The 25,688-nt window shown below is 47.0% G+C and overlaps 1 protein-coding gene across 2 annotated transcripts; it reads right to left on the bottom strand.

The window, feature by feature from the left end:
• Nucleotides 1–5,942: 5,942 nt before the first annotated feature.
• On the bottom strand, nt 5,943–25,620 carry TSPAN33 (tetraspanin 33). 2 transcript variants are annotated; one of them, XM_044246541.1, is made up of 8 exons: nt 25,332–25,620; nt 11,578–11,635; nt 10,796–10,923; nt 10,387–10,461; nt 9,235–9,330; nt 7,827–7,955; nt 7,263–7,424; nt 5,943–7,051 (listed from the first exon to the last, which is right to left on the bottom strand). In XM_044246541.1, exons 1-8 carry the CDS (start codon nt 25,431–25,433, stop codon nt 6,950–6,952), a joined length of 852 nt encoding a protein of 283 aa, XP_044102476.1. In that variant the 5' UTR covers nt 25,434–25,620; the 3' UTR covers nt 5,943–6,949. The 2 variants fall into 2 exon arrangements, with proteins under 2 accessions (XP_044102476.1, XP_044102477.1); XM_044246542.1 differs by having other exon boundaries at nt 10,796–10,920.
• Nucleotides 25,621–25,688: the final 68 nt, after the last annotated feature.

The raw sequence follows: 25,688 nt of genomic DNA, 5'->3' as shown, positions 1-25,688 counted from the left end.
AATAACATAATGATAGAGATGGAGAACAGACTAGTGATGCCAGGGCTTAGTGCTGGTAGGGAGGGATGAGTGAGGGAGGAGTGTGGCTACAAAGAGGTAACACTGATGGGCCTTGTGATGATGGCACAGTCGAGTGTTTCTTTGTAATAGCTTTATCGAGTATAATTTGTATATGTAGGTCACTACTGTGATCGTAGTGATGACTATGCAAGACTACACCTACCTTAAAATTACCTAGAATTATGCACACATACTCAACTGAGCACATGTGTTACTGGTGAAATTTGAATGAATCCTATGGACTGCGCTGATGTCACTTTCTTGGTTTTGATACTTTACAGTAATTGCATAAAATGCTAACATTGGGGCAGATGAGGGAAAAGTGCATGGGATTTCTCTGTATGTTTCTTTGCAACCTCCTGTGAGTCTATAATTGTTTCCAAAAATAATGGTTGTTTTTTTTTTTTTTTAATTTGAGGCATTTTAAAACTGCTTCATCCAAAACAGCACCTCTTCTATCACTCTCTACCTTCATATCCTGCTTTATTTTTCTTCATAGCCTGTATCTCTCCCTAACATTTAGTATATGTAATATATAAGATATCACATATTTGTATAAATATATACCCTCCAGTAGAGCTAGGAAAGCAGGAACTTGTGTTCTCCACTATATGCCCTGTCCTCCAGAGGCACCTGGTCCATTTGTCTTTGTTGACTACATGAGTTTACCTGCCTTCCTGTAGATGCACATTTCCTTTACGGTGTCTATAAGTAAATTGGCCTTTACAGCCTTCTGCCAGAAACAACACCTTTATCAAGGTATCCACCCCAGACTCCCTGTTCAGAGAAATTTCAATGGTCTTTTTTTCAGTAATAACATTTTAATACAAGCAATTCTCTAGTGGGGTATAAGCAATTTGATTCCATTCTGTTTATTCCTTCCTGGCTCCAATCAGGTCTTTTGGGAATATGTCCTCGTTTAGTGTCTTTCCAGGATAGTTAAACCTTCAGCTATGAGAAGGCAGCTAAATAAAGGTCCTTGAATCTGACAGAGTTTACCCTGTGGTCCTCAAAAAGAGCTTTAGGAGCCCAAAGCTTCAGACTGAGTGCCTCAAATAAAATGAAACAATTTTACAGGAGAAACAGTACAAAGAAAGACCGTTCAACTCTCAGCCATCTTTCTTATTACAAATGGTCATGACTCATTTTGCTGCGGGTCTGTGAAAGGCAGAATAATGGGTCCTAAAAATGTTCACATTCGAATCCCTGAACCTGTGAATATTACACTTTGCATGGCACTTTTGCAGATGGATGTGATTAAAGTTAAGGACCCTGACATGGGGGAGATTAGCTTGTGTTATGCAGGTGGGTCCAATCCAATCACTCGAGCCCTTAAAAGGAAGAAAAGTTTTCCTGGCTGTAGAGAACAGGACAAATGGTGTTGCAGACTTTAAAGACGGAAGAAGGGCCTTCAAGAAGCCGGAGAAGTCAAAAGAAAGAGATTCTCCCCTGGAACCTCCAGAAAGGAATGCAGGCCGCCCAGCACTTTGATTTTAGCCCAGTGAGACCCATACCACGTTTCTGATTTACAGAACTATATGATAATAAATTTGTGTTGTTTTAAGCACTAAGTTTTTGATGAGGTGTTATAGCAGCAAGGAAAACTAATAGGGTATCTTATTCTGATTATAGCTTTTCTATTAGCTTTGCTTACAAGCAACAGAAAGCAAGTTGAGTTTCCTTAAGTAAACAAACCAAGATTTTCAGGAAGCCTACAGTGTCTCTGGGAACCCAAGACAGGACAGCAGTGGAGCTGCAGAAAGGTCGTACGACCAGAATGAAAGCTGCTGCCCGCAGCATCCTTCCTCTGCCCTTTTTTTTTCTCTGCCTTCCCACCCCCGCCATCTGTTTCATTTTTTTCTTTCCATAAATAGACTTTCTCTGCTACTTAGGGCATAAAGTGTTAAGAAGGCTGAGCCCCAGTTTCCACTTGCTTCTCTTTCTTTACCAGACTAGTCAGCTCAGGCTGTGACTAGAATCTTGTTCTCAATTCCAAATCCCAGGGAAGGAGCCCTGTTACGGGTTGAATAGTGTTTCTCGTTCCTCCCTTCTAACCCCCTCAGTATCTCAGATTGTGACTTCCCTTGGAAATAGGGTCATTGCAGTTGCAATTAGTTAAGATGAGATCATAGTGGAATAGGAAGGGCCCTTATTCCAACAGGATTGGTGTCTTTATAAGAAGAGGAAACTGGGGGGCGCCTGGGTGACTCAGTGGGTTAAGCCTCTGCCTTCAGCTCAGGTCATGATCCAAGGTCATGGGATCAAGACCCGCATCAGGCTTTCTGCTCAGCAGGGAGCCTGCTTCTCCCTCTCTCTGCCTGCCTCTCTGCCTACTTGTGATCTCTCTCTCTCTGTCAAATAAATAAATAAAATCTTAAAAAAAAAAAGAAGAAGAAGAAGAGGAGGAGGAAATTGGGACACAGACACAGAGGGAAGACTAACACATGAAGATGGAGGCAGAGGTTGGAGTTAAGCTGCCACAATCCAAGGAATGCCAGCCAAGGCTACAGCTCTGGAGGCTTAACTAGAAGCTGGAAGAGGCAAGAGAAGATCCTCCCCTAGAGGTGCCAGGAGGAGCATGGCCTTACCAGCCCTTGATTTTAAACTTCCGGCCTCCAGAACTGTGAAATGATAAGTTTCTGTTGTTTTAAGCCACCCAGTTTGTGGCTCTTTGTTACAGTAGCCCTGGCAAAATAATGCTGTGCCTATGACTGATCCGGTTAGCTCTGTCAGGGAGACCATGTCTTACAGTACAAATATGGTTCCTTAAGACTCATCCCTATGGCTTGAGGGGGAGATAGGGGGTCAATTTCCAAAGAAGGAAGAACCACTGTGAACTTGGCCCATGCACTGAAAAGCTCTCCACTCTCGCTCCCGACAGCTGGGATCAATATGATATTCCATTTTTTTGTTTGTTTGTTTGTTTTGCTTTAATTATGTTACTCTCTGGAATGCAACTAGTATGTATGACAGATGACTCTCAGTTACTTCTTTCTCATACCGTAATCTACTTGTCCTGACATTATTAGTGATCACCCCTTCCTCTCATCACTGTGTTTATTAGTCAGTGAGTACTGATGGTTGAAAATGTTTCTGGAGTATCTATGCTCTTCCAATCATCTGACTGATTTACAAGGTTCCTGGTGTGATGGTGAGAAGACTCTAGAGGCTTAACTTCCGATATAAATTCTAGAGTCTGGTTACTCCCCACTTTATCCCCTTCTCTAAGTGTTTTATCTATGGCAGTTTGGAATATTTAATAACTCCTAACTTGTTTTTGTGAGGAGAGAGTACGGTTTACAAAATGTTCCTGACCTCTTTAGAGTAATGGCCTAGGGGAACTCTTCCAGTTCCAGGGGAACCGAAAGAAAGAAGAAGTTTTCTGTGTCCCCTTTTTGAAACTGGTCCCTGACCCTGTTAACATATCTGCTCTTTGGGATGAGGACATGTCAGAAAATACCATTATTAAAGGACCCTCATATTAAACTTGTAATAAACATGCGCCAAACACACAGTAAGCGCTCAATAAATGTTAGTCAATTTTTAGAACCAAGGCCAGACAACGCCCACCTCAAGCTCTTGCCAATAACCAACAATAGCTCATTCCTAGATTTCCCCACCTTAAGAGATACATGAAAATGGGAAGGGAGTGTCCTAGGCTGAATAATGACCACCCCAAAATGTCCATGCCTTCATTCCTGGAACCTATGTGTTTATTATCTTACAGAGGAAAAGGAACCTTATAGATGTGCTTCAATTAAGACTCTTAAAATTGAAGACTATTCTGGATAACCTGGATAGGCTCAATATAATCAGAGGGACACAGGAGAGTCAGAGTCAGAGAAAAAGAAGGTGTGACCATAGAAGCAGAGGCTGATCTATTCTGAAGATGAAAATGGGGGCCAAACAAACAGCCTCTAGAAGTTGATAAATGGATCCTCTAGGGCCCTCAGAAGGAACTCAGCTCTGATGATGCCTTGATTTTAGCCAGTGAGACCCATTTCAGATTTCTGACTTCCAGAACTGTAAGATAGCAAATTTGTATTATTTTAAATTTGAGGTAATTTGTTACAGCAGCAATAGGAAACCAATTCAGAGGCAATCATTATTTCATGGAACATTCTGCAAAATTTGCACTCTTGGACTCAAAGTCCCTGTTTACATAGTTGGGTTTGAGGCCCACAGACCTAGCAGTACTGTTCTTGCCACCTCGCCCCAGCCAGATTTTCACCAACCTTCAGGCCTTTCTCTCCACATCCGTCCATCTGGTCTGATCTCCACCACCCCAAGAATTTTCTTCTATTCACCCACCTCTGGGGCCTAGATCTTTGAGACTAGGGTTACTAGAAACCGAAATCCAGGCAGCAAATTAAAATGAAACGTGAAATACCAATGAGAAACTATTTTTTAAATTGGGGCATTTTCTCTCCCAGCATCAGGCTAAAGAGAAATAAGGCTTGAGAAACTGAGAATCAGAGACAGTGAGAAATGAATCTAGCTGGGAACGATGAACTGCGGTATCAGCTCCTGAACTTTTGCTAAAGGCCCTTCAAGGCCTGGGACTTGGGCAGAAATTCCTGACCCTTTTGTTCAAGCCCAGGAGGCTACAGACGATGAGACCTGAGTAAGAGTCTAGTTCGGAGGTAAGCAGTCTGGATTTGAATTCTGGTTCCACGGACCACCATTCCTGTTCCCCTATTCCAAGAAGCTCCAGATGAGCCTCTTGCCAGGAGAGCTCCTCCAAGCCGGTGTGAACCGGGGAAGTGCGTCACCCCAACTCCTAACCCAAACGACGCTCCGCGTCACCAAAAGAAAAAGTAAAAAATGCTTTATAAAATGTATCTTGGACACAAAGAAAGCGCGTTCTCCTCTTCTCTCAGAATAAAAGGCCCTTACTTTTAAATTTTTTTTATTTGTGACGATTTTATTTTTTTTCTTTCAGTTGTGTTACTAGCTGGAGCTAAACATTGGCAGGGGCCCCAGGCGGCTGCTGGAAAGGCGCCCTCCCAGGAGCAGAAGGCTCGTGTAGAAGAAACTGGGGGCGGGGAGAGAACTCGCGACTCGGTCTCCCCAGCGCGGTAGGGACTTTTTCGAGTCTTTCTCCGGCCAGGCCAAAGCTCCTAGGCTGAGACCCCCGCCAGCAGAGCGCAGCCAGGAGACTTCGGGGAACACAAGCAGCAGCGGTGCGTCCGGGAGCCTGCAACCACCCCCCGGCAACCCAGCTCCCAGCTAGCTCCTCCCCGGCGGGGGGCGGAGGCGCCTGCTCCGGCCGCAGCGGGGGCGGGGACCACCCACAGCGCCGCGCAGCCCCGCCCCGACCCCGCCCCCGACGCGCCAGCCGGGCCTCCGGGCTAGCCGCCCTTACACGCTTCTCAGGGCGTAACCAAGCCCTGCGCCCGCCCGGCTGGGAATTTTTTACTCCTTGAAGTACGGCGGGCAGCGGTACCAGCTCCTTCAGACAAAGATGGAGGAGGGAGCTGAGTGGGTGAGGAGACGGCCTTCTTCCTCCTCGTTCCCCTTCCCGTCCCAGCAGAGACTGCTAGACTCTGATTTCCAGCTGTGTTCTTACCACCCAAAATTTTGGGTAGCCAATTTTAATTCCGTTTAGTTTGGGGGAAAAATTAACATCAGGTTTTAGGATAACACTACGCCATTCCCAGGTCGCAACTGGGAACCTTTCCACCTAATTCAGACCAGAGAGGGTGGGGTTGTGGGAGGGAAGTAGTGCCTCTGGTTGAGGGAGATGGGGCGAGGGATGGGGCCCCGGAGGTATTGTGATGTTTAGGGGAGTCTCCAGTCCCCACCTGGAAGGAGGGCCCACCCGCTGCGCCCTTCTACCCCTCCCCTTCTAGTTGCCAGAATGGAAAATTCATGGAGTCCAATTTAGCTCAGGTCAACAAACTTTTATTGCCACTTCTGGCTCCCCTGCCCCAGCAAGATCCCTGCTTCTAACACTGTAGAAATACTGAGCTTTGGTGCAGGGTAATGGGGGCGGGGGGGGGATGTTAATCGTGCCTCCTCAGCGTACTGCCAAGGTTAAAGAAACCCCACTTGCTGGAGAGGGAGGGCCAGAGGGGAGGAATTCAAGGACACAAATGGCTCAGTCCCACCTCTGCTGGCTGCAGAGTATAAGGACCCTGGTTCCAAACATTTTAAAAAGGGGTGGAGTGGGGGAGAGGGATGAATTTGGCTGCTGTTGTACCCCTTGCCCTTGCTGCCACGTTTCCATGGAAATGAGGGAGGAGCAGGATGTAGTTCACTTTGACTACCTGGGAGGATGGCAGGGCAGCATTTAGTAAACATATCGCCTTCCACTCCTACCCAACACATACAACTGTCCCCAGTCGACCCCCAGCTCACTGCCTGTTCCACTCCCTTCCCTTCTGGAGCTGGTATCATACCAACTGGACTCCAGGTAGGGCTGTTAGCATCCACTCTCCAGCCAGGTCTTGTTGGCAACAGATGGAATCAGATTATGTCCAGGAGGCTCAGTAGCAGCCCTGGTAAGACCACTGGTTATAGCACCTCAGTGAAAAGCAACACCTAGGACCCCCCAAGACTCTGTGCAACCGATGTTCCCAAACATCTCTGTCCAGACAAAATAAAACAAAAACAAAAACCATAAACCCAAATGTGTATGGTTAAAAATAATGCAAAATAACTCTAACAATGCCGAGGGCTAGGATGGAGGAGAGGAGGATGAACAGCCTTCCTAGACTTGAGCCACCCGTGCACCCTGCCTTCTGCTGGGCTGGAGCTGGCTTCTCCCCACTGGGCTGTTGCTGGGGAACTGGAATCCAAATCTCCATTTGGTGCTGAGAGCTCTACCCACTGCTATTGGTTGATGACGCTTGCCTGTCGCCATAGTGAGGACATGCAGGATGGATTCTCAGTACCACGGGTCAGCTCGGTGCTGCTGGTTGTACAACTGTAGCTTGATCTGATCCTTGATCTGATTCACAAGGATCTGGGACAGCAGGATTCCTACCAGCTGGGAGAGGCAAGATGGATTGGGCCCTCAGCAATGAGTGGTGTCTTTGTTTTCCCTGAATCAATCTTCCCAGTATGGTTAGCACCATCCCAATCCCCTGCTTCTTAGCAATGTCAGTGACTGACACCCTAGCTGGTCTCCAGGTGCCCTCCCCAAAACAAAGGAGTCTTTGCGGGGCTGTAGGACCCACGAGGCTTATGGGGGAAGTTACCTGGGGGATGGCCAGGCCCAGGGCTACACCACCAAGAAGGAAGAGGTTGCTGTGTATCCAGTTGACCAGTTTGTCAATACAGCCATTGGTATAGATGACGTTACTAGCCTCCAAGTAGTCAAGGGCCTGCATACCTTGGCCACACATGGTGTTGATCACTGCCTGGGGAAAGAGTTGAAAAGCCAAATGGAACTCCCACTCCCAAACTTTTTATTTCAGGCCCTCACCGATGGTCTTCCCACCCTTCCTAAATTCCTAAATTGGTGGGGAATATATGCGAAGGATCCTAACTTGGGAGTTGCTAAATACATGCTTCCTTTCCTCTGGGAGATCTGAGTTCAATTCTCCTTGCTTTAGAGACCTGCACCTTCTGAGTCCCTGTGTGGACCACAGGAGGGAAAAGGAAACAGAGCCATTAGATTGGGGTGAAAAGAAACATCTGGCAGCTGTCTTACAAGATTGATTGGTTAAGCTAGGGAATGGGGATTCCCCACAGTGGCTAATCTAGTCGCCAAGTAACTGAAATTGCTGCCCAGGAGGAAATGATCTGGGATGTAGGCTCACCTGGTTCGGGGTAGGCAAGCAACAGGAGTAAGGCACAGAGCAGCGCTCACGGCTGGGGTTGTCTTCTGAACAGTTGAAGTACATGTTCTGGGACCAGTCCCTATAGGAAATGCCTCCACAGCAGCTGAACTGCAACAAAACCCACCACAGAGGTTAAGAATCACCCAGTCCTCAGAGCAGCTGAAAGTCCGTGGCCACTTCCATTTATAAATTCAGGTTGTTTTTAAACCTTGAGCCCACATTTCTCAGTGGCCTTTCCCTTTATATGCCTTGTTATGATGACCATAGTTGTATATATTGTTTGTTTTTCACATTCAACTAGGAACTTCTTGAGAGCAGTTTCTGCACAGGATAGAGGCTGCAAAAGGGAGTGTCTCAAAAACACTGGCTGAAATAATTAAAGGATTACTGTTAAAAATATTTCTTTGAATACAGAGAAAACAGAAGAGAGTCTTCAATATCACAGGCCCATAATTACTCCTTGAAAGCACGTAGGATCCAAGTAAGTTGCACCAAGGGAAGGGGAACTCAGTACTGATCTCAAAAGCACTTTTATTTAAAATTCAACTTTTGATTCACAGCAGCATGATTCACAATAGCTACACGGTGCAAGTGACCCAAGTGTGCATTAAAAGATGGATGAATTAACAAAATGTGGTAGATACATACAACAGAAGGTTATTCAGCCTTAAAAGAAGGAAACTAACATGTCATACAACATGGATGAAATCTGGAAACATGCTAAGTGAGATAAGCCAGTCACAACAGGACAAAGACTGTACGACTCCACTCATATGAGGTTCCTCAAGTGGTCAAATTGAGACAGAAAAGAGATGGTGGTTGTCGGGAGTTGGGGCAGGGGAAATGGGGAGTTAGTGGTTAATGGGTAGAGCTTCGTTTGGGGAAGATAAAAAAAGTTCTGGAGAGGGATGTGGTGACGGATGTAAACAATGTGAAGGTCCTTGGTGCCACAGAGTTATATATTTGAAAAGGTTAAAATGGTAAATTTTATGTTATGTACATTTTGGCACAATTTTAAAAAGTTAACTTTTGAATAGTAATATTTAAAATCTGCCCATTTCCTTATCCCCCCATAAGTAACCACTTAGAATAGTTTCTACATATCCTTGTAGATTCCTTTCATAAATATGAATACATATTCTTTCCTCTCTCTTTTTTTACACACATGGTAGATTATTATATACACTACTGCTCTGTTTTCTTAAAAGTACTTTTAAAGCACTCTGCTATGTATGGTTTTTTGCCAAACCTCCTTCCAGAGTCCATTACCTGGCAGGTAATGAGGAAGCACTTAGGCCTGGAGGGTGAGGTGCGTATTAGGATGGTATTAACTTTTGCCTACAGCCTCTGAGACCACAGCTGACCTCCCCCCATTCCTCACCCATACCTTCTTCTGGCCAAAATCAATGAGGTTCTGTAGATCCAAGTCATCTCGGTAGTGCACAATGGCGTTATTGATAATCTCACTCACTTTCCCTCGTGCCTGCCAGAGACATGAGTAGGAAATCAGAACATGGGACTAATCCCTAACCCTTTTCTCCTGAGTCCAGTCAGGAATAACAGTAGACAGTGATCATACTTCTTCATTTCAGGCACCCTTGAAATTGGAACCAGGTCCTAGGTTGATGGCCAGTTCCAAAGCCCAACCATCCCTGGGCCCTCAGGTACCAGGAGGCAAGAGAACAAACACAGAACCTGCTGCTCCCTCTTCTCAGAGCCACATTTTGAGATAATCCAAGATTTATTTACCTCTGAACACTATTACCACAAAATACTTGTTGATGCAAAGCAGAGAATATAATACATATTTTAGTAAAGTGCTTCTAAAGCTGAGACACTGACCTCTAGTGGACAGAAGAGAATAGCACCTATTTCGACTCCAAACAAATCATTTTAGGATTTTCCTAAGCCAGAAGGACTAGGACATTCTGAATGAACTCAGTGGCTTCCCATTTCGTAGTTTCCACCATGTTTTCTTCCTTCTTCCTCTGCTACTTTTCTTAAAGTTTGTGGTCTATAGTCCAGTACTATCCCTGGCAATCATTTGCCCTTTGAGAAAGGAATTCTTGTTCTTAACTAAAAGGACTGTCCCTAAATAATAGCAGATCACTTCCAGCTATGGTGAGCACTGCTCAAAATCTCATTTACTTTCCCTCTTCTTTCCTTCTGTTTATCCCAATAAGCAATGTTTAGAGGAAATAAAAGATTCTTCATATTGTCTATGGTCTACTTGATAATTGTGTTTTACCCAATAATTCGCCATTAAAGTTTGCAGATTATTTTAACTTTGTGTTCATAGAATTTGTTTTCCTGTTGGCTTCTCAGACTATCAGAGGAAAACACCTTATGATCTGGAAATCCTGCTTAAATATGGTGACTTTAAAGGCCACTCGTTCACCCGTAAGGAGAATCTTTCAAAGGCTGATGCCTCTCAGGGGACAGAGCACTGTGGTTAATTAATCAGGCTAAGCACAGGCAGGAACCTTCTCTTCCTCCCTCTGGTTCACACCTGAGGAGGCCCCCTGACCCCCAACATTACCTTGTCTGAGAAGACGAAGCCCAGGACCCCTGCGGCCAGCTGTAGCAGGAACACGATGGTGAGGCAGAGGGAGAACTGTGGGGAGCAGGCAGGAAAAGGAGACAGCTGATTACCATGCTGAGCTCCAGCCCCTCCCCCAGGGCCCTGGGGAGTACTGGATACTGGGGGGCTATGGGGCACTTCTCCCAGATGCTCCATGCATGATAAGGCCTCTGCCTCCACCGTGCCGTCTTAAGGGTGGCCATCCTGTGTTGGGTCATCTGGGCTGAGCTCTATAGTGGGGAGCAGACAGTACAGGCCTTTGGAGAGGGGGACAGAGAAAACTGAAGGGCTGTAGGAATGGCATCAGGAGCCTGGGAGGCATAGGGAGGAGGCCAGGGTCTTTATGGTGGGGCCCCTGATCACTCACCGTCTGTAGGAGGCAGATATTCTCACGAAGGGATCCAATGCAGCCGCAGAAGGTGAGCAGGAACATGAGAACGCCCACCACGATCAGCAGGATGGCAGGGTCCACTGCCAGGCAGGCCAAGGCTGCTTCTGGGGGAGGGGTCGTCTCTCAGTCTGAGCCTGGGGCTGGCTGAGAGTAATACCCAGGGAGAAGGTAGGGGTGTCCCCCAAAACTGTTCTCCTCTGCTGGGGGAATATCTAGTAGGGTTAGATGACGGTTATAGGGAGGCAGTACTCCCCTCCTAGGGGGAGAATAAAAAGGACCTAGAAGGGTTTGTGACATTTCATTTGAACAACTAACAAAGTGAGAGCCTTTATTCCCAAGATTAAGAGAGGAGGAACCACTTCTGCTCCAGAAAAGAATTAGAATGGCATTAGGCTCCCAGTTTTGCAGATTCCGTTTCCCGGAGACTTCGTGCAGTACAACAGGAATGGAGGTTGAGTTACTTCGGGAAAGAGGGAGGGAGGGGCTGAGGCCTCAGATTACTCCTGGTTCCCAGAGGCCTACCTCCTTTCCTTGACACTTCCCAAGCCTAGCATGCAGGCACATCCTGGAAGATTCGTGGGAGCTCAGGAAATCCTGGTGAACCGGCATGGCTGGCCTGCTGCCTTGGAGTAGGGAGTTAAGATTGGGCTAGAAGGCAGCTTACATGGGAAAGCATATTAAAGGGCCAGGGCTGAAGGAGGCAAAGGAGGAAGGGGTTTGGCAAGAATCATGGGGAGTTAGAGGGGGCTATAGCTCACCTGCATGCTTCATCAACCGAGCATAAACTCCCACAGCCACCATGACCATGGAAATCACCTGTGGACACAGGGAAGGAGGCAGACCCTGAGATTTTGGAAACCAGAGAGCCCCTCATAAATTACCTTAAGGAAGAACAGGATGAAGATGACTTTCCTAGGAGCCAGAGATGAGCATCTCTTTCCCCCCAAGAGATACAATTGATAGCATCTGTCTGCTTTATCTCCAAGAAAAGCTTTTACCAAGATAATCTCATTTGATCCCCATAACACAGTTATCTTGTGGTGCAGCTCTTTTCCCCATTTTACAGATGAGGAAATGAAGGCAATTCAAGGTTATTAACAGTGGGTAAGAATGTGAGCTTTGGAGCCAGTGAAACCTGGGCCTCTGATAAATCTCTAAGCTTCGGTTTTTTTGTCTGAAGATGGGATTTTTAAAACAACTACATCTCATAAAACTACTGTGAAATTAGATAATGCATGGAAAGCATTTAACACAATGCCTGACAATAAATATTATCTATCATTACTTGTCCAGGATCACAAGTTTTGAATTTGAATTCAACTACATCAAAGGGAAGGGTTTTTGAAAAATTTTTATTTATTTATTTGAAAGAGAGAGTGCATGCGTGCGTGCAAGAAAGAGCATGAAGGGGTGAGGGGCGGAAAGAGAGGGAAAAGCAGGCTCTGGGGTCATGACCTGAGCCAAAGGTAGATGCCTAACTGAATGAGCCACCTGGGCACCCCCAATGGGCAGCTGTTAAGCTGAAAGAGGCCTGAGTAGATGTAAACTCCCAGGTCTCTAACTCTCTTGGGGGTCAAAATGGTGTCAAATGCAAGAAAGCAAGTGCATCTCAATGTGAATGGATGCATGCACGAATGCATGTGTGTAAAATACCAAATTGCCTTGGCAAAGGAGGCTTTGTCTTTGTAAACCTGGATCCCAGCGTGGAGCAAAAGAGTTTAGACGCTTCAAACTTCCCGGCTCCTCCCTGAGAGAACAAACCCCTCAAAAACTACCAGCAATCCCCAAAGGGGTCTTTCCTGCCCCCACTCCCACCTACCCTCCAGGCCTCCAGGAGTGCAGGGCAGCCCAGGGTGCACATCTCTTGGCTACTCTTTCTTTGTGCCCAGTCCCCAGGCTGGTGCTAAGCAGCCACTGGCTGTCACCATGGCAATAGCTGGGACCAAGCTCTGGCTGGAGGGAATTCTCAGCAGCAGGGACTTGACCAACTCAGTGGGGAAGGAGATGGCTAGCTAGACTCCACTGTCCTACAAGACAGAGACCAGCTGGAAAGAGCCATCTTGGGGCTTTGGTGGGAGAAGGGAATAGGTCCCCTAGAGAGGTAATAGGGTCAGAGTAGCTCCTCAGCAGAAAGCTATTTTTCCTTTGTGGCCTCTGCCTTCAGGTGCACTTAGCAGTAAATGGAAACCCTTATCTAAAACCATCTTTCTGGACTCTTCTCTGGCTAGATACACAGCTTTGACCTCCTCAATCATTTGACACTACCTCAGGACTAGATGTGTTATCTGCTGGGCCTTATGCTCTTTGTACGGGAGAGAGGGAGCTGCTGGCAGAGCTGGGAGTGGGGAGGGGGTGCCGGCTGGCTTGCTGTCCCCCAGCAAGTGGAGCAAGGAGCAAGGCGGAGTGGGTGGGAGGTGAGGAAACCACAGGGCAGAGGTCCCAGCCACCCCAAGGCCTGCAGGCACAGCCCTTTGCCAGAGTGACTGAGCATCTCTTTAAAACTCCTCACAGCCAATTAATGGTTCTGAATATTCTTTTACTGAATCACTGAAAGATATGTATCTGCTCTTTATTTCTCCTTTTTTTCCCCAGGCTCCTCACTGTTTTGCAACATGTTAAGTTTCCATCAGGATGTGTAACTTTCCACAGAGATGGTCTCTGATTAAATCCTAACACAGCTAAAACAAGAAAGAGAAAGTAAAGAGATGCCACAGAACACAATAACTTAGTTCCATGTGGAGCCTGTAATTACAGCAGTCGCTCTGCCTTTTCTGTGGTAGGTAGACTAGTACCCCCCCCTCCCAAAGATGTCCTGTCCTAATTCCTGGAACCTGTGAATATGTCTCCTTCCATGGCCACAGGGGCTTTGCAAATGTGATGAAGGATCTTGAGACGGGGAGATTATCCTGGAGGGCCTTAGAAGAGGGAGGCAAGAAGGTTGGAGTCAGAGAAGGAGATCGGCATGACAGTGGAAACAGAGGTTGGAGTGGTGTGGTGCCAGGAGCCAAGGAAGATGGACAGCTTCTGAAAGCAGAGAAAGGCAGGAAATAGGTTCTCTGGAGCCTCCAGAAGGGATCAGCCCTGCTGATACCTTGATCTTACCCAGTGAGACCCATCTTGGAATTCTGACCCTCAGAACGTAAGAAAATTAATTTGTGTCCTAGTAAGCTATGAAGCTTGTTGTAAGTTGTTACAGTTCCAAGAAGAAACTAACACACTGTCCAAATTCCGTTCCTCAGCAGCTATGCACAAGGTACTCTGAGGACCGCAGAGATGAGTAAGATACAGTCCCTGCCCTTAAGGACACCTGTATGTTATACGGGAGAGGATCAAGAACATCCAGAGCCTATCCTTTCCAAACTTGGTGTCATTAGAATGGGAGGGAGGACAGGGAGAGAAGAACTTGAAACTGCTGATGCCTCGGCTGTACCCCAAACCACCTATTTCAGAATCTTTGACATTGGAACCCAGGCAATGCTACTTCTGAATGTGTTCCAGGTGATTCCAATGTGTGGCCAAGTTTGAGCACCACAAGCCTAAAGCACACTCAGCCAGGGATCTAGAGCGGCAGGTGCAGGTTACATTAAAATCTAGATGAAGACTTTAATATCATTAATATTTAATACGATTGCTAATGACACTGCTTACCTGGAGCTCACTAGCTAACGCTAAAATGCGGCATTTTTTATCACTGATCTGCCTCTTCATCCTGGAGTCACAGCTTGCCCTTTCACACCCCATTCCTGCCCACATGTCCCACCCTGAATTCCTCAAAGCCACTGCCATCCCAAAATTAACGCCACTGCCGTTAATAGCACGGCCCTTTAGAGCTGAATAGAACCTTAGAAATGAGCTCAGCCACTCACCTCTTTTTATAGATGAGGCCCAAAGAGCACAGTGATGCCTGACCAAGTGCACATGGGTGCAGAGGAAACATCTGGACTAAACACAGTCTCCAGTCTCAGTCTGGAGCTCTTTCCACCGTGTCAGGCTTTGCCACAAAATCCTTATAACACCCCACAATATCGCCAATGACCTCCTTTCATGATGAGGATGAAGATAATGACACTTCTTAGAATGGCTTTTCATATTCTGGCGAGAATGAAGCCTCACTGGAAATTTTTAAAAGCCAGACACAGTTTTTAAAATAGCTGAGTCTAGCAAAAGGCATGTTCCCGAAGACTGTCAATCAAATTATATAAAATAACTTGCATGCACCAATGCCTTTATCCTTATAGAAGGAGAGTAATCACCTTATAATGAAAATAGCCATCTCCTGGGCTCCTGGAAAATGGTTCAATCTACGACTGGAGCAGGAGATATACAAGATAGGCCTGGAGTATGTGTCTCATGGTGCCAGAAAGTAAGGAAATTCTCAAAAACAAACACACAAACACACACCCTGCACTGATGTGGGTATGCCAAAGGGACATCGAAATGAGGAAGTAAGAAATTATTACCCCAAACATAAAATAAATACCCTTGAGTCCATACGGATAAAAAGGACTTAAATTTTTTTCTAAAGGACTTAAATAAATAAGCGAGGGAGAAAAGACAAATTTCCCATGCAGAAGAATTCCAAATAATTTGTGTGTAGATGCTGCACTCTGGTATAGACGCTGCACTCTCAAGGGGGTGGGGCTCAACTCCCCACTCCCCTGTATGGGCGGCCCCCTTGGTGACTCCTTTCCAAAGAGTACATGATGGAAGAGGGGGGAAAAGACTAACTTGGCAGGTAGAGACACCTGGCAAACACTGCCTCAGCTGGGTGAGTAAGGTCAACACCAGCAGAAGTAAATCACAGGTATGTGATATGATGTGATGAAAATGACACTCCACTCCTGTGGTTTTCCTCCTGAAAACACATAACCCCAATATAACCATGAGAAAAACACCAGGCAAGTTCCAACACAGGGACATTCTACAAAATAACTGACCAGTACACCTCCAAACTGTCAAAGTCATCAAAACCGAGGAAATTCTTTTCTTTTCTTTCTTTTCTTCGTTTTGGAGGGGGGAGGGGCAGAGAGACAATCTCATGAACAGAGCAAGCCCAACGCAGGGCTCCATCCCACAATCCTGAGATCACAACCTGAGCTGAAATCAAACAGCTGACACTTAACTGACTAAGCCACCCAGGCAGCCCCAAAACCAAGGAAATTCTGAGAAACTGTCACAGCCAACAAAAACCTAAGGAGACAGGAAAACTAAATGAAATTTGGTATCCTGGATAGCCTCCTGGAACACAAAATGGGTGTTACCTGAAAACTGAGATCTGAGGGGCACCTGGGTGGCTCAGTGGGTTAAGCCTCTGCCTTTGGCTCAGGTCATGATCTCAGGGTCCTGGGATCAAGCCCAGCATTGGGCTCTCAGGGTCCTGGGATCAAGCCCAGCATTGGGCTCTCTGCTTGAAGGGGACCATGCTTCCCCCTCTCTCTGCCTGCCTCTCTGCCTGCTTGTGATCTCTGTCAAATAAATAAATAAAATCTTAAAAAAAAAAAAAAACAACCCTGAGATCTGAATAAAGCACGGACCTCAGTGATAAAGAAAATACCACTAATTGTCATGAATGTGTACTCATGCATGCATGTTATCATACTCACGTCCAATATCAAGAGAAACTGGATGTAGTGTATATGGGAACTCTCTGTATCATCTTCTCAATCTTTCTGTAAAACTAAATCTGTTCTAAAAAATGAAATCTAGGGACGCCTGGGTGGCTCAGTTGGTTAAGTATCTGCCTTCGGCTCAGGTCATGATCCCAGCGTCCTGGGATCGAGTCCCACATGGAACTTCTTGCTCAGCAGGGAGCCTGCTTCTCCCTCTGCCTCTGCTTGCCACTCTGTCTGCCTGTGCTCGCTCTCTCTCTGATAAATAAATAAATAAAATCTTTTAAAAAAATGGAATCTATTTAAATATAGTCACTCCCAATTTGTTAGGCGTTAACTGGTTAGTAAATCCACATTTTTTAATATCAGATTTTCCTAAACTGGGATTTACTTGCAAGCAACTTCACAAACCTTAATCAGGAGGGGTTTGTCCTTACACCAAAGGGTAAGGCAATGGATCTTAAAACTGTTCAGAGGTAAGAGCACCACGAATCTACAATTCTCTATTTGTATAACCTGTACAATTTTGAAATACTAAATTCTTTCCTGAAACTTTAATATGCTATCACTGCTATCTAATTTACAGTCCATATTTACCTTTCCCCAATTATCCCAATAATGTCCTTTATAGCTGCTTTTTTTTTTTTCTTTTTTTCTGATCCAGGATCCCATAAAAAATCGTGAATTTAGTGATCTTTAGCGATCAAGTCTCCTTTGGCCTAGAAGAGTTTTGCAGTTTTTTTTCTTTTCTTTGTTTTTGGTCTCAACACACTAACTTAAAAAATTGTGGTAAGGGACACGTGGGTGGCTTAGTTGGTTAAGTGTCTGCCTTCAGCTCAGGTCATGATCTTAGGGTCCTAGGAATGAGCCTCACATTGGTCTCCCTCCTCAGTGGGGAGTCTGCTTCTCCCTCTGTCCTTCCCCCTGCTCATGCTTTCTCTCTCTCCCTCTCTGTCAAATAAATAAATAAAATCCTTAAAAATAAATTAAAATAAATAAAAAATTGTGGTAAAATATACATATCAAAAAATTAACCATTTTACAGTTCAGCAGCCTTAAGAACATTCACGTTGCTGGGTGAACATCCCTGCTATCATGTTTTAGGATTTTTTCATCACCCCAAATAGAAACCTTTAACCCATGAACAGTCACTCCCCCATTCCCTCCACACCTCCAACCCTGACAACCACAAGTCAGCTTTCTATTCCTATGGTTCTGTCTATTCTGCACATTGCCTATAAATACGGCTCTTTGTGTCTGGTTTCTTTCACTGAGTATAATGTTTTCAAGGTTCACCCATGCTGTGGCGTGTATCAGTACTTCATGACTTTTTATGGCCTAATAATATTTCATTGTATGGATATAACCCAATTTGTTTATCCATTCATCCATGGATGGACATTTGAATTGTTCCCACCTTTTGGCTACTATAAATAGTTCTGCTGTGAACATTGGTATACAAGTTTTTGCTTCAATACCTATTTTCTTTTTTTTAAATTGTTTTAAGGATTTTATTTATTTATTTTACAGAGAGAGCACAAGCAGGGGGAGCAGCAGAAGGAGAGTGAGAAGCAGACTCTCCTTCTGAGCAGGGAGCCAGATACAGGACCTAATCCCAGGAACCCAGGATCATGACCTGAGTGGAAGGCAGACACCCAACTAACTGAGTCACCCAGGTGCACCTGAATACCTTTTTTTTTTTTTTAAGATTTTATTTATTTATTTGACAGAGAGATCACAAGTAGGCAGAGAGGCAGGCAGAGAGAAAGGGGGAAACAGGCTCCTTGCTCAGCAGAGAGCCTGATACGGGACTCGATCCAAGGACCCTGAGACCACGACCTGAGCCGAAGGCAGAGACTTAACCCACTGAGCCAGCCAGGCACCCCTGAATTTTCAGCTCTCTTGGATATATACCCAGGAGCAGAACTGCCAGGTCATATGGTAACTCTACGTTTAATTTTTTGAGGAGTGACTGGGCTCTTTTTCCCTAGTGGCTGCATGATTTCACATTCTCACCAGCAAAGCACCAGGGTTCCAATTTCTCCATGTCCTTGTCAATACTTGTTCTGACATATTTTTGACAATGACTTTTTTTTTTGGAAGTTCATGATGCCCAGTGTGGGGCTGGAGCTCACGACCCCAAGATCAAGAGTTGCATGCTCTACCGACTGAGCCAGCCAGGTCCCCCAACACTGGCATTTTTTATAAGCCCAGGCCAGTTGTTTTGCAGAATATCCCTCAGTTTGAGTTTATCTGATTGTTTTCTCACAATTAGATTCACGTGACACTTTTTTTTTTTCAGGTGACACATTTTTGACAGAAATCTTACACAGGTAATGTTGTGTCCTTCTCAATGTGTCAGGTGAGGAAGAACAATGTATTAATTTCTATTGTAGAAATAAGGAACAATTTACTAAGCAATGACAAGGCTGTTAAGCATATGTCTCTACATCTCATAAAACAATAAGACAGGCGCTACTCTAAATAGTTTCCTGGTTTTCCATAATATTTGGTTGCTTCTTGTCCTCTTCCCTTTGTCTTCTGCTAGCTCTTGCTGGCAGATAAGCAGCCACAGATACTAATGTTCATGGGAGAAAATAGAAAATGGAGAAAATTCTCTCTGTTATTTGACTTTGTTTCTTGCAAACTGCAGAAAGACAACCATGATTTGGTGATACAAGAAAAACCCTATTCTAGCCCCTGGAACACTCACAGCTTCAGGGATATTATAATGCATGAAGGGAAGAAAGGTTATAGGGCGCCAAGATGAAACTCTGAATAAGAGCTCCCCTGGCTGAACGCCTGGGTGGCTCAGTGGGTTGAGCCTCTGCCTTCGGCTCGGTTCATGATCTCAGGGTCCTGGAATTGAGTCCCACAACAGGCTCTCTGCTCAGCGGGGAGCCTGCTTCTTCCTCTCTCTCTGCCTGCCTCTCTGCCTACTTGTGATTTCTCTCTCTGTGTGTCGAATAAATAAAAATATTTAAAAAAAAGAAAAGTTCTCCTGGCTTTCATACCCAAATGCTAATAATTATAGGCAAATTAGCTCTTGGAGTCCACTTGGATTATACCTTAAGACCAAAGTGATATGACAAGCCCTGACAAGTGACGGAAGGCCCTTAGAGACACAGTGCGGTCTCTGTTCCCATGATAGATAGGAAATGTCTCTGTGAACTATAAAATATATAAAAGCATCATTCATTATCACCTCTCTCTGGCTAACAGTAGAAATATGAGCAAAGGGGGTTTGAGGCTGAAGGAAGTCAGGCCCAAGTTTAGCTAGCCCTCACCTAGACTCAAAACTCAACTACTTACGACTTATCAGAAAAAGCACTCATCCTAGCTCTCTAAGCTCATCCTTAATGGGTGAGCTCTAGGAGCTCTTTCTAGCAACAGCAATAGCTACCCTTTGTTGAGTGCTAAGGGTCAGGCACTGGGCTAGACCTTTTATATCAACTCTTTCCTTGAATCCTGACCACAGTCCCAAGAGGGTGTTAGCATCTTCATTTTACATAACTGATGTTGGGAGAATTCAAGTAACTCTCCCCAGCTCCCTTAGGGAGTGTGCAGCTAAAGGTCTTTCTGTCCCCAGAGCCAGAGCCGTGTGACCTGGGTCCCATGGCTGCCTTCCTCTCCCTGACTCATGGCAAATCCAGGGCACGTGCATTCCCCTGGGGCATCATGTGAGGTGGGAAGAAGCTGCCTGCAGTCCTCCTGGGGGAGCAGCTAGTAATCTCCAAACTGGGTGTGGCTCTGGCCAGGGGGAGAGTCAGAGAGCACCAAGAGGTGATGGGGCCAGAAGGGCCCAGAGGAAAGTCCCCAGAACAGCACCTTGAAGGGGGAGACATGGCATCACCATGCAGGGCCCACCAGCCCGAGAGAAAGCTCTGGCCATGTCTGTCTTCACGTTCTAGAGTCCAGTCCACATCTAGTGGGGGCATCTGTCTCAAAGTCCTCTCCTCTTCTTGGAATCTCTTCCCCTTTTCTTTTGAAGGTGATAGAGGGGGACAGCTGGGGACAGAGTGGGAACCAAAACCTTGCTCTTACCCAGAGGGACATGAGGAAGGAGGGGTCTGGACCTCTGGTTTTTCAGTCCTCTCTGTCCTTATTTCTGGATAAGCCTGCTCAACCTAAAGCAGGGCCTCCTCTCCCTCTGCCCAGGCTCTGCATGCCCTGTCCTCACGCGGCCATCCCAGCACCATTGTTCCTGGGTTTCTCAGGTGGCAACCATCTGTTTGAAACTAGCTCTTGGCCTTCTCCCTCTGGACTGGATACCCTGCTGGAGTGGGGGAATCAACAGAACTCGTTCCTTTCCGATGTCTGGAGCCAACCATTCAGCTTCTCTTTAGCCATGGCTGATCTTGGTTTCCCAAGGTTATACACAAGAGACAGAAGTCCATAAGGGCTCATGGGAGTATAAACACTCAAACTATGGTCCTGGAGGTCCCAGCCTGACCAGAGTCTGCTATCAAGACTCTGAGAGGTGTTACATGTTTCCTTTTATTCTTTTAAAGGCTTCTTGAAGTTTATGATTTTCTACCGGGTACAAGGCAAACAGAGCTGTTGAGATAAGAAAGCATATGAGTGACTCGACAGCATAGGATATGCTTCTTGTCTTCATTTTTAATGTTTTATTTTGTTTTTTAATTAAAAGAACGTGACTACGTCACTTATTACAACCTGCCTGGTCTACAGGGAAAGGAGGAGACTTGGGGTGGCGGGGGGTGGCCTGCCTTCTAAGGTACTTAGGTATGCGTGTGCACACGCCTGTACACTGAGGGTTATGCTGGGTGGTAGAAAGGGCCTCTGCCACTAGGAAGGGTTTTTGCCAGGCTCAATGCTGGTCATTTCCTTATGGCTCCTAAGCCGGATGGCCACAGATGGTGCTGCGGGTGGTCTGGGGCATTCTCACTGCCCTTGGGGACTCTAGTAGTTCTGGAGGGGAGAGCGAGTTTTTCTTTCTTTCTTTCTTTTTTAAAAAGATTTTATTTATTTATTTGACAGACACAAGTAGGCAGAGAGGCAGGCAGAGAGAGAGGAGGAAGCAGGCTCCCTGCCGAGGAGAGAGCCTGATGCGGGGCTTGATCCCAGGACCCTAGGATCATGACCTGAGCCAAAGGCATAGGCTTTAACCCACTGAGCCACCCAGGTGCCCCGGGAAGAGTGAGTTTCTTCAAGAAGATTCCTAACTAGAGGCCTGGATCGGTCTAGGAAAGATCAAGACAGGTGTCCATGTGCATTGCAGTGGGAGTGAAAAAATCTGGGTGCTGTAGGTAGTAATTAAGCACGACCCCGAGGGAGATGCTGAGGAGTATGGCTGACCTGGCTTGAGGGAGCTAGGCCACAGGACCCAGTGCAGAGAAGAACATAGTTGGATCCCTCTCCCCCACCAAGGATGCTCAAGGACTTCCGGTGGTACTGCATCATGAGAGATTAGTGTCGGTAAAAAAGGGCAGAGGGGCATCACACCCTCACCCGGCATGGGCTGCTCCATCATTTGCCATTCAACAAACATTCAGTAAATACCCACCCTGCCGAACTCAGATGGGCCCTAAGAAGCAAGAAGTGAATAAGGCAGCATACCCTACCCTCGGGGGCCTGAAGTCTGGAAGAGGAGACATAAATAAACACATCATTGCAGCAGAGGTAGGGGATGAGGCAACTGAGGTATACAGAAGGTGCCATGGGAGCCCTGAGGCATGGCCATCAAGGAAGTCTGGGCTGAGTCACAGGGACTGGAGGTCTGAGTGCAGCCTGACTTGAAACCACTGCAACTGCGGCCCTGGGTAGAAAAAGGACCAGCAAGGAGGGAGAGGCTTGCTACGGGCAGCATTGATAATGTCCCCGCCAGTGCGTGCCCGAGGCTGATAAGGCATGTACCATGGCACTGGTCTTGCCTCTGCAGAGCTGTCCAGCACAGGGAGGGGAGGAAAGTCTGCCACTACTTAACTGAAAGATTGTAATACAACTTTTGGGATCTTGGGGCAACTACTCTGGGTCATAGGTTCCCGACAATCAGTCATCCAGCAGCATGATTCTGGGGAGAAAACCTAGGCAAAAGAAGTGATATTTGAAACATGAACAGGAGGAATGGGTCCTACTCCTAAAGATGCCGGTAGCCTTCTGAGTCAGACTAAAATGACCCAAGGGTTGGGGCTGTTGGAGCCGCAGCAGGGATAGCCAGTGTCATACCAGCACTGAGTGTGACCCCAGACAATACTGGCTACCTTCCCAGTGTGTTCCAGCATACACACACCCATCCACAGCTCCTCCAGGGGCTGGCCAGAACAGGCACTCTGCCTGGAAAGGGAGAGGGCCAACATGGGAGCCTCCTAGGCAGAAGAGGGGAATTTGATTAGGATGGTGAGAACCTACAAAGAAGAAAGCACAGGAACCAGTCCCTGAAGGGTGGTAGGAAGAAAGAGGACTGCTGAGCTGGGGAAGCAGCCCTTCATCTCCAGCTGCATTTGTGTGGAATGTAGTTCTGTGTCTCTGGGCCTGGGGGAGAGGTAACACTCAGTCACACCCCCAAAAAGTACTGGTCTCTGGGAAGGTCAATGTCCCAGGGACACTGGGACACAGAAAGATGCATCCTTAGATCCAGCCCCAGGTCCTGAAGAAAGAAAACAGTTCTCCAAAGTGATGCATTCATCTTTAAATAGTTCACAGAGGCAGAAAATTTTTCTCCTTTCGAGCAGAAAGATTAAGGACAGAGAGACAGATACACTGGCTTAGGGTCACACAGTAAGTTGATGCCAGAAAGGAACTGGGCCTCTTGTCCTTCACTGTGCTATTTCTAGAGCTTCTGACTTTTTATGAGTCTAAAGTGGGTCCAAGAAGGGGCTCTTCTCTAATTTGGGGAGGTGCCAGCTTGGTTAGCCAGGTCCTCTGACCCTGAATGAATCATTTTTACCAAGGTAAATGGGTCTATGGAGCCACACTCTTTCCCTGACTGCAACCTCCCAAAGTCATTGTCTGGTAAAAGCGGGGGTGGTGGTGGAGAATAGGGTGGGGGAATCTAAGAAAATGACCATGAACGCAAATGTAACAGATGTACCCAGCTGTTGTCGCTGGGGAACACAGATAAGGGTGAAGTGCCAAGGGCTCCAAAGAAGAAGCGGTCTCGGCTGACAGAGAAACTCAGAACGAGGAACTGAGGTCCCTGGGATGCTAATGCTGGCTCTGAGGATGGTATGTCATCCCCAAAAATGGCACGTTCCTGGCCTGGAACATTCAGTGAGCATGGAGGAGGGCTCACTGGGACTTGCCCTTAGGCAGGGAGTTTCCCTTTGAACATCCCCCAGCCCGGGCAGAGCAGTAGTGAGTTTTCCCCGGTTCTTCCCTAACCTCCAGCTGAGGCAGACCCTAGAGCATGGGAAGTTGGGTTAACTAGGAATAATAATACTAAAGCCACAGCTACAACAGCAGTCATCTGGGCCCCGGACTTCCCCTAGAGGCACTGTACTTCAGTAGAAAAACCACCAGATCAAACTTATTAACCAGCTGTCAGATGTTGGATAATTAACATCTCTGTGTTTTAGTTTTCTCATATATAGAATGTGGGTGCTGGACAGGATATCTTCTAGATTTTTTTTTCCCCAGTTCTGAAACTGAGAATTTGTTAGGAACTCAAACTTCATTTTTTTCCCAAATACAATGGCTGAGCTCTTACCACCACCCTCTGGGGTTCCTCTCATTTGTCCCAACAGGCTAGCACTTATGTACTTTGTGTCTGTTCTTCAAACCACGGCCCCTGTGAACCTTTCCAGCAACTGGCTTAGATGCCTGGTCTGCTCCCTCTCCTAGGAAACATATTTTAGACTCAAGCTTTCTCCCTCCTGCAAGTCTGAACTTTCGGTCTCAGGCTGAAATGGGCAGGGATAATGGGCACCTACAGCAGCTGCTCTGGCATGGCTGGAGCTGGAAGAGAAAGGGGGATGGGAGAAGGACCTCTCTATGTTCTCCAACCCAGAGGAGCTCAGGAACTCTATAGACATGAAACAGAATTGAGCTAGCATTTCATGATCTGCTCCAGCTGGATTCCCGGCTCCAGCAGAGTGTTTCTGCCATTCCTGATCATACTGGGTTTGATTTTATGGAGGAGGGAACTAGGGCCTACAGAGATAAACGTCAAGTCAACAACTACAGGTTGGAGACGAGAATCCAGATGGGCCCAGTCCAATATTTTTTCCACTTTTCCACGCTAATCGTAAGATTCTGAAAGGACTGCTGACCTTTCAGCCCAACACAGGGTCCAGTTAAAAGAAGCTGAAGACTATCAGGCTCCAGAGAATGGAGTCTGGTCCTGAGAAAGGTGGGGCAAAGTTTGGGACAGTGCTGGGAAAGACATCCACATCTGGAGGCCATTCCTGCCCCTTCTCAGCCTTTGGGAAGAGGGGGGCACCAGAGGCCTCCAAAAGGAAAAGATGAAGCCCTTTAACCTATCCTCTCTGAGGTAAGGGGGAGGGAAGGTCTGGGTTTTCCCCCCTTCCTCTTTTTTCTTTGCTGCTCAGCCTTCCAGCCCCCAGGCCTGAAAGTCCCCCAAACATGAAGGTACCATTGGATCTGCTTTGGGCCAACAGGAAAACCCGCTTCTCCTGCGCAAACCCATTATTTTGGCCTGTCAAATGACCAGAGGATACCCGTTAAGTCTTTACTGAATCTCTTGCATTATCCTCCCCCTCTCCCCACCCCCAACATCCCCTCCCGACGCGGTGCCAGTATGGTGTCCCTCCCCAGGATAAATTACCCCAAAGTGTCATCAGCCCAGAAAACTAAGCAGTGGCGTTCACGACGCTCGCCTTTAACCTGGCATCCCGGGACGACCCTCCTCGACCGTGGACAGCCCACTGCACCCTCGAGGGGTGCCCTGCAGCCCAGGTGCCCCCAAGACCCCCACGACTCACCCAGAAGAGCATGTTGAAGAAGAAGAGCAGGTATTTCACCAGCGGGCTGACGAAGGTGAACTCCTCCCCATAGCCGGCCGGCGCCCCGGGTCTCCGGGCCATGGTCCCGCCGCCGTCCCCCCGGGGGCCTATCTCCCCGCGGCGGCCGGCCCACCTGCGCGCCTTGCACCCCGGGGCATGAGCCGCGCCACCGCGGGAGCCTGGGAGGCGGGGGAGCTGCGCCGCGGTGGGAAATGCCCGAGCCGTGCGTCCGGGAGGAGCGCCGCCGCCGGGAGTCGCGGGAGCCGCCGCTGGCAGCGTGAGCAGCGGAGACTCCGCGGCGGCGGGAGGACCAGCCTGGCCCGCCCGGCTCCCAGG

The sequence above is a fragment of the Neovison vison genome, chromosome 4 (genome assembly GCF_020171115.1).
Source record: "Neovison vison isolate M4711 chromosome 4, ASM_NN_V1, whole genome shotgun sequence".
Taxonomy (NCBI): domain Eukaryota; kingdom Metazoa; phylum Chordata; class Mammalia; order Carnivora; family Mustelidae; genus Neogale; species Neogale vison.
Note: the sequence above shows the minus strand (reverse complement) of the source record. Positions and strands in the feature narration are given on the sequence as shown.

Excerpts from the sequence above, each read along its gene's own strand:
- TSPAN33 (XM_044246541.1), bottom strand. The coding sequence starts at position 25,433 with ATGGCCCGGAGACCCGGGGCGCCGGCCGGCTATGGGGAGGAGTTCACC. Across the intron at positions 10,462-10,795 it reads ATATCTGCCTCCTACAGACG|TTCTCCCTCTGCCTCACCAT; the intron begins GTGAGTGATCAG and ends TGCTCCCCACAG. Across the intron at positions 7,052-7,262 it reads TGGGCCTGGCCATCCCCCAG|CTGGTAGGAATCCTGCTGTC; the intron begins GTAACTTCCCCC and ends TGCCTCTCCCAG.